The sequence below is a fragment of the Acomys minous genome (genome assembly GCF_964271855.1).
Source record: "Acomys minous genome assembly, chromosome: 3".
Taxonomy (NCBI): Eukaryota; Metazoa; Chordata; class Mammalia; order Rodentia; family Muridae; genus Acomys; species Acomys minous.
Window position 1 is genome coordinate 42,974,626 of NC_140485.1, and position 8,417 is coordinate 42,983,042.

An 8,417-nucleotide genomic window follows, 5' to 3' on the forward strand; every position below is an offset into this window, starting at 1 on the left:
GCTTCCTGCCCTTTGCCCATCCCTCATAGCATCTCATCGTGAATGTGTCATTTTATCACACAGTCTCTAGCAGCTGCTCCCTCAACATGGCGAGTCCATCCCTCCCGTGATTCATAGCACACAGGGTGGATTTGAATAGTTCCAGTAAGCCATACTGTATACGACAAGGCCCAGTGCAGAGAGTCTAGGAGGGAACCCAGCCCCTGACCTTCTCATCTGTCTCAGTTAGGGTTTCTATTGCTGTGAAGACACCATGACCACGGCAACTCCTAGAAAGGAAAGCAGTTCGTTGGGGCTGACTTACAGTTCAGAGGTTTAGCCCTTTATTGGGAAGCATGGCAGCATCAAGGCAGACATGGCGCTGGAGGAGCCACGAGTTCTATATCTGGATAAACAGGCAGGAGGAAAAGAGAGACCCAGTGGGCCTGGCTTGGACATTTGAAACCCCCAAACTCACCCCAAGTGACACACTTCCTCCAAGGCCACCCCTCCCAATGCCACTCCATAAGCATTCAGATATGAGTCTCTGATGACCTTTGTTGTTCAGACCATCACATCATCCGTACGAAAGGCAGGGCTGGACTGCTGGACTTGTACAGTGTGTGTGGTCAGTGCCTGTGGAGCACAGTCACACGCTGTGACCACAGGTGACTCAGCTAAGGACACGAATAACCTGAGGTCTACCCTGGCACTATTGCCCAGGCTCAGCCTTTGGTTGTCACCTATCCAGGCTTACTTGGGAGCTCGGAGGCTGCACAGCACTGCACCAGCCTGGAACTTGCTCCCCCCCAGAAGTCCTAGAGTACAGAGGCTCTAGACCCGGAAGACTGTTGTCACTTTACAGTTATATGAGGTGTATAACCACTAAACAGTAGCTGTGTCTAAAAGAGCTGAAAGGAAAATATTCTCATAGGGGGTCTCACCAGTGAGAGGCTGTCCTGCAGGTACTCTCAAGGAGTTAAGGACATTTGTTCTCTTTTTTGGATTTTCTTTTTCTTTCTTTCTTTCTTTCTTTTTTTTTTTTTTTTTTTTTTTTAATGTTTTTTGAGACAGAGTTTCTCTGTGTAGCCTTGGCTGGCCTAGACTTGCTTGCAGACCAGGCTGGCCTCGAACTCACAGCGATCCACCTGCCTCTGCCTCCTGAGTGCTGGGATTATAGGCGTGCGCCACCACGCCCGGCTTTTCTTTTTCTTCTAAAAATAGCTAGTATAGGCTGGGATCCCAGTGCCTGAAAGGTAAAACAGGAGGGCCAGGAATTCGTGGCTAGCCTTGGCTGCCTGAGATCCTGACTTAAAACCAAATCAAACCAAAGCAGCGTCAGAGGGTTGGGCTATACCTCACTGGCAAAGCTCTTACCGTGCATGAGGTTTGGGGCTTGATCTCCAGCATGGTAAAAAGAAATCAAGATACAAAAGAGTATTCGCCAAAAACCTGTCGCACAGCTACCACGTTTCAGGGGTCTCTGTGTTTCCATGGAAGTGTTTGATGATAGCCCAAGCTTATCTTGCCACATAGGCATGAGCAGGAACTGTGCTTAGAGGCTTGGGGAGTAGCTGTTGGCAGAGTGCAGGCTTACCATGCATGTGCCTACCATGCATGTGCCTACCATGCACGGAGCCCTCATCCCCAACCTGGTGTGGTAGCTCACAACTCTAATCCTAGTAAGTTCTAGAAAGCCTGGGTTACATGAGACCCTGTCAACAAGCAAACAACCACCCACCTTGGTATGATTAGACAGGGCTGCATAGGGCTGAGCATGGTGGCGCACGCCTGTAATCCCAGCACTCAGGAGGCAGAGGCAGGCGGATCGCTGTGTGTTCAAGGCCAGCCTGGTCTACAAAGCGAGTCCAGAACAGCCAGGGCAACACAGAGAAACCCTGTCTTGGGAAAACAAACAAACAAAAACAAAAACAAAAACAGAAAGGGGCTGCACAGCCTGGGAGGTGAGGAAACAGAGAAGAAAGCCACAAGTCCCCACAGAACTCAGTGCTTTCACGCTTGTCACGACAGGGCCAGTGACACATGATACATGAATACTTTGATTTCATGAGGCCTTTGTTCTCCTTGCTGTTTTCCCTCCTCTGTTCTAGTTCCTTCCAGCTGGAGGATGCCCTGACTTCCATTGGGGAGAAGGTATGCCTGGAGGTGCGCAGCTGCCTCTCCCTCTGTGGATCCTCCCCGTTCTCTATCAACAAGGAGACTGTGCTCAAGGGCCAGATTCAGGCCCTGGCCAGTCCTGAGGACCCCATTCGCAGGATCATGGGTACGTCTGGGGGACACTGTCTCAGAGGGTGCCTTAGTTACTTTCTATCACTGTGAGGAAACACCATAAGCAAAAGCAGCTTTCCGGGAGGAAGGGGGTTTATCTCATCTTAGAACTGTCAGGTCACACTCCATCGGCGAGGGACGTGAGGACAGGAGTTCGAGGCCGGGACCTGGAGGCAGGAGCTGAAGTTGAAGCCATGGAGGAGTGCTGCTTAGTGGCTTGCTCTCCGTGGCTCACTTAGCTGCTTATAGAACCCAAAATCACCTCCTAGGGTGGCACCACTCACGGTTCGATGGGGCATCCCACATCAATTACTCTTCAAGACAATGGCCAGGTGTGGTGGGCCGACCTTTAATCCCGGCACTCTTCCCTTCCACCGCAGAGTCCCGAATTTTTACCTTCTTGGAGACATACCTTGCCTCTGGTCATCAGAAGCTCTTACCTACAATGCCTGGGGGATTGGGTCCCGTTCAGAAAGAGCTGGAAGAAGTTGCTGTGAAATTTGTGCGCCTGGTCAACTATAACAAGATGGTGTTCTGTCCTTACTACGATGCGATCCTCAGTAAGCTCCTCCTCCGCTCCTGAGGCGCACAGCTGCCTCAAAAGCTCCGCCGCAGTGCCCCTGCCGCCATGTGGAACATTCCTGTGTAACCGTGCTGGTCCAAAGGGAAGACTGTCACAGGTGAAAAGACTGAAGAATGCACTGAGCTCTGTTTTGAGGATGGTATTTATGAGTGCAAGTTTACAAACCCAAGAAGCGTTGGTTCTCTTGAGTTTGAGTTTATAGGTAGCAGTTAGGTAGCCAGCATTAGCTGGCTGCCGCCGCGTGCTCCGGCTGCTTCAGGTTGGAGGAGCTGCTTCTCCCAAGGAGCCTGGGACCCAGCTCCCTTCTGGGTCATTCTTCCTCAGATGTTCTGTGCTGACAGCCATAATCTGTGACGTGTCCTCCTGCCCCACTTACAGCGTTCCTCCCCCCACTCTCCCCTGTGGGTGTTTTAAGGTAGGGCTATCTATAGCCTTACAGTGTCCTGTCCCACACTTTCCCACCTCTACCTGTCCTAACCAGTGTTCCGGCAGCCCTTTTGTTTTACAGCAGAGTTACCTGATAACTTATTTTGTCTTATTTTATTATATATATGTGTGTGTGTGTGTGTGTGTGTGTGTGTGTGTGTGTGTGTGTGGCTGGCCTGGAACTTGCTTACGTAGAACAGTCTGGCCCCAGACTTGCATCAGTTCTTCTTCCTCTGCCCCACAAATGCCAGGGTTACAGGCCTCTGCCACTAAAGCCAGTTGACATAATGAGATGTTTCAAAGCTTGTTTTGTTGGCTTGGGATGTATTACAGTGGTCAGTGATTGCTTAGCCTGCACAAGGCTCTGGGATGGACCTCTCACATCTAAACAGTGAAAGATGTACGTCATGCCGTCAACTGCTGGCATAAGTCCCTGTAACTTCGTTACTTCAAAGGTAGGAGGATTGTTTGTGCCCAGGAACCCAGGAGCAGCTTAGGTAATAGAGACTCCACCTTAGAAGAACAAGAGCAGAGCCAGGTGTCGTGACACATGCCTTTAGTCCCAGCACTCAGGAGGCAGAGGCAGGTGGATCTCGGAGTTCCAAGCCAGCCTAGGATATGGAGTGAGTTCCAGGACACCTAGGGCCACACAGAGAAACCCTGTCTTGAAACCTCCTCCCCCTCAAAAAAAAAAAAAAAAAAAAAAAAAAAAAAAAAAAGAGAGAGAGAGAGAGAGAACAGAAATACTGTTCTTTCTGTGAAAGTGCTTCTGAGCCACTACGGCTGCAGTTACAGCTTATGGAGCCAGGCATGTTGACACATGCTTGTAATTTTGGCTCTTTGGAGGCTGAGGTGACAGAATTGCAAATTGAAGCCTGGATTACATAGTGAGAGCCTCATTCAAAAACAAGACATCAGTGACCTCACAGGGCTAAAGAAATGAAATGACAGCTGGGTGTGGTTGCGCACACCTTTAATCCCAGCACTCAGGGAGCCAGAGGCAGAAGATCTCTGAGTTCAAGGCCAGCCTGGTCTATATAGTGAGTCCAGGACAGCCAAGGATACACAGAGAAACCCTGTCTTGAAAAAAAGAAAGAAATTATTCTTAATCCTTAAAAGATGCATATATTTTAGTATAACAGGAAAGAAGAGAAGTAATTCACTGTGATGAAGACACGCATGCTGATGGAATTCTAATTCAGAAGTTAGACTTAAGCGTTTCAGGTAAAACAGTGCAACCTCACTAATCTAGAAGGAAGTAAGAAAGTCCTCAGAATTTGAGAACTGTTAAGGAACTTGAGTGACCAGGATTCCTGACACATGCTGTGACCACAAGAGTGCTTTGGATGTGACATAGATGATCTGTTAAAAAACAAAAACTATATATACTAATATGAGCACTCTAGACAGGGGCATTGCAGTAGAAGCAGAGCCTCAAAGGTGGAGTGACCTCCAGCCGGGTTCTCCAGGCACCAGAGACAAAAGGAACGTTCACTCTTAACCGTCCAGTAATACTAGGCTCCAGGAGAGGGCATGGTATGCCCAGCCTGGGGCATAGTCCTGAAATCCTGAAGCTTCAGAGGCTGAGGCAGAAGGCTAGCCTGGGCTGCATAGCAAGACCCCACCCAAAAAAGAAAATATAAATAAAAAAAATGAGTGGCTGTTTGTGCTACAAACTACTCTAATGCTGATTTTTGTTTCCAAGTAAAATATTGTGCTGGGTGTGGTGATGCACACTTTAATCCCAGTACTCCAGAGGCAGGAACGGGCAGATCTCCATAAGTTCAAGGCCAGGCTGGTCTGCATACTGACTTCCAGGGTATAGACGGATGCATAGTGAGACCCTGTCTCAAATTCTCAAACACGTAAATAAAAGTATGCTACATTATGTGCTCAGAAAATCTTTAAGTTTTTTTGTTGTTACTGTTGTTTCTGATACAGAGTTTCTCTGTGTGTAGCCCTGGCTGTCCTGGAATTCTCTCTGTAGACCAAGCTGGCCTCAAACTCAGATTTACCTTCCCCTGCCTTAAGGATGCATCACCAGGCCTGGCTGGAAAGTCATTAAAGTTTAGCCAGATGTGTCTGCTAACACCTGCAATACCAGAACCTATAGGTAGAGGCAAGAGGACTAGGAGTTCAAGGCCAGCCTTGGCTACTAGCACATCTGAGCTACATGAGATCCTTTCTCAAAATACTGAAAGAAAGCAAACAACGTTAAAGTTTTAGGGATAAGGACAGATTACGCCTTCTCTTCCTCAGTAAGTAGGACATAAAAGTAAATAGATAGCCCTGGGGGTATAGATTGGTGGTAGAGTGCTTGCTTAGTACGTGCAGGCCTCCAGATTTGACCCTTAGTCTCCCAAGCCCCAAATCGTTTGGTAATAACACAGAGGCTTCTGGACAGGATGGGAGAAGTAACTTGGAAGCAGTTTAAAAGGCTCCAGCAGCTGTTTCTGTGTGGCCAGGGCCAAAGGACCATTTCAGCCTTCTGTTCAAAGATGTGTGTGGTAGCTGTGGCGTTTGTAGGAGAGTTAAAGGTCCCATGGGAGGCATTATAGAGGTACAGAGCAGAGGGAAGGTGCCTCTAGGACTGGCGTCTACTTCCATCACCTCTGGTAGTGAACGCCAAGCTTCCCTTACCTCCTGACAACTCTCTCCAGGCAGGATTTCTGCTCATCCCACTCTTATGTGAGTAATGCATGAAGGAACGAATGACGGGCGGCTGCTGGCTGCGCTGAGCCTCGTGGATGAAGGCCCTCGTCTCACAGTCCAGCTACAGCAGGGTCTGCAGTTGTACCCCGGGGCTTTGCATTATGTGATGTTTTGGTGCACAGCATTCTTGGTCATGGTTTTTACAGCAATGTCACGGTCTTGGTGAAGGGACAGCCTTGACGCTTAATAACCTCTAAGCTGTATTTATTACTTATTAAATTTTACTTCAGGACTAGAGCTGGCTCAGCAGCTAAGAGCACTTGTAGTTCTTGCAGAAGACCCACATGGTAGCTCCCCCCCACCCATTATGTCCGTTCCAGGGGACCAGACAGCCTCCTCTGACCTCTGTGGGCACCAGATATGCACATGTTGCACATGCATACATGCAGGCAAAGCATTAAGACACATAATCTAAACTTTTTTTCACTAGTACCTTCAGAAATAGATGGTTCTAGAAACGAACCTCAGTAACTTAGAATTTTATGTAATACTCCTCAGGTAGGTTTTGTTACACCTGTCTTCAGTGTATCACACTCTGAACTCAAGAACCAGAACTAGGGGCTGGAGAGATGGCTCGGCTGTTAAGAGCACTGGCTGCTCTTCCTGAGGACCTGGGTTCAGTTCCCAGCACCCACATGGCAGCTCACAACTGTAACTCCAAGATCTGATGCTCACAGACATACATGAGGTCAAAACACTAATGCACATAAAATAAAAACAAATTATTAAAAAGAAAACCAGAACTATGATGAAGGCCAGACATGGTGACATCACTTGATTTTGAAGTCAGATGTGTATAGTGTCAACAGCACTAATTGGGTTTCACTTCCCTTAAGCCTAACCTTTTTTTAAATTCTTCGTTTTATTCTATTATTTTTGGTGGTGGTTGCCTCTATGTCTCCATGAACCACATGCATGCAGCCCTAAAGGCCAGAGGCATTGAGTCCCCTAGAGCTGACCTTACAGATGATGGTCGGACCCCGGCATCAGCCCTGGGCCCTCTATAGGAGCAGCCAGTGAGTGCTCTTAGTTACTGAGGTATATTTCCAACCTGTAAGTCTTTGCTTTAGGTCTCACTATCGTAGCCTTGGCTGGCCTTGAACTCACAGAGCTCCTTCTGCTTCTACCTCCCAAGTGCTGAGATCAAAGCCATGCTCCACCATGCCCAGCTTCTGTCTTTGCTATCTGAAGCACTGTTGGCATGCTCCGACAACAGGAATAAAGTTTTATAAATGAAAGATGCTTTTAAAAAATACATAATCTGCCTTTAATCCCAGCACTCGGGAGGCAGAAGCAGGTAGATCTCTGTAAATTCAAGGCCAGCCTGGTCTACAAAGCGAGTCCAGGACAGCCGAGGCTACACAGAGAGACTCTGTCTTGAAAAACAAACAGAAACAAATCTCCTAAAAGTTAAGTGTGATACTAGGAGCTACTGCTGTAAATGCTCTAAGTTTGCTTTAGGGGTAAAATAGTTTTTATAAAGATTTCATTTATGTGTGTCTGTGTATGTGTGTACGTGAGTGCCCTCGGAGACAGAAGGTGGTGTCAGATCCCTGAAGTTGGGAGTTCTGGGTAGTCATGGACAACCTGTTTGGGATGCTGACAACTGAACTTGGAGCCTCCAGAAAGGCAGTCTGCTTTTAACCACTGATCCATCTCTTCAGAGTCTCAGAAACACTTTTAAAAAACAGAATCAATGAATTTCTACTGTGTAAGTAAACTCCCCTCCCTGGCTCCAGAGTCAGGGTTTCTCTGTTTAGCCCTGGCTGTCCTGGACTTACTTTGTAGACCAGGCTGGCCTGGAACACACCACTAACTGCCTGCCTCTGCCTCCCTGAGTGCTGGGATTAAAGGTGTGTAAGTAAACTCAACACATACTAACCATATTCCATTAGGTATGCTGGCAGAAGTAGGGTTTACTTTACTCTGTAGCTCAGGGTGGCCTCTCACTCTAGAAATCCCCATGGCCCCAGCCTCCTGTGGGGTTTTGTTTTTTGAGCTGTACAACTTTATTAATTTTATATTTCTTTTCTAGTTTTTGCTTTGCTAGTGTTGGCAGTACATTAGTGACATCCCATTTCAAACATGGTCATAAAAGCCAGTTTGAAGCTGATATTTTTTTCTTTCTTTTTTTTAAACAGGGTTTCTCTGTGTAGCCCTGGCTGTTTTGGAACTTGCTCTGTAGACCAGGCTAGGCCTTAAATGCAGAGATCTACCTGCCTCTGCCTTCCAAACACCGGGACTAAAGGTGTGCATCACAACAGCTTGCTGGGACTAAAGGTATGTGTGCATCACAACAGCTTGCTGGGACTAAAGGTGTGCACCACAACAGCTTGCTGGGACTAAAGGTGTGCACCACAACAGTTTGTTGGGACTAACGGTGTGCATCACAACAGCTTGCTGGGACTAAAGGTGTGCACCACAACAG

General features: G+C 47.7%; 1 protein-coding gene across 4 annotated transcripts in view; it reads left to right on the forward strand.

Moving 5' to 3' along the window:
- The window catches only part of TCP11L1 (t-complex 11 like 1), a 36,789-nt gene extending 30,546 nt beyond the window's left edge, over positions 1-6,243 (forward strand). For all 4 annotated transcript variants that reach the window (XM_084775595.1, XM_084775596.1, XM_084775598.1 and 1 more), the window contains 2 exons: positions 2,091-2,263; positions 2,649-6,243. In XM_084775595.1, coding sequence (XP_084631721.1) covers positions 2,091-2,263; positions 2,649-2,851 — 376 coding nt within the window. In that variant the 3' untranslated portion in view covers positions 2,852-6,243. The remainder of the gene's footprint in view (positions 1-2,090; positions 2,264-2,648) is intronic.
- Positions 6,244-8,417: the final 2,174 nt, after the last annotated feature.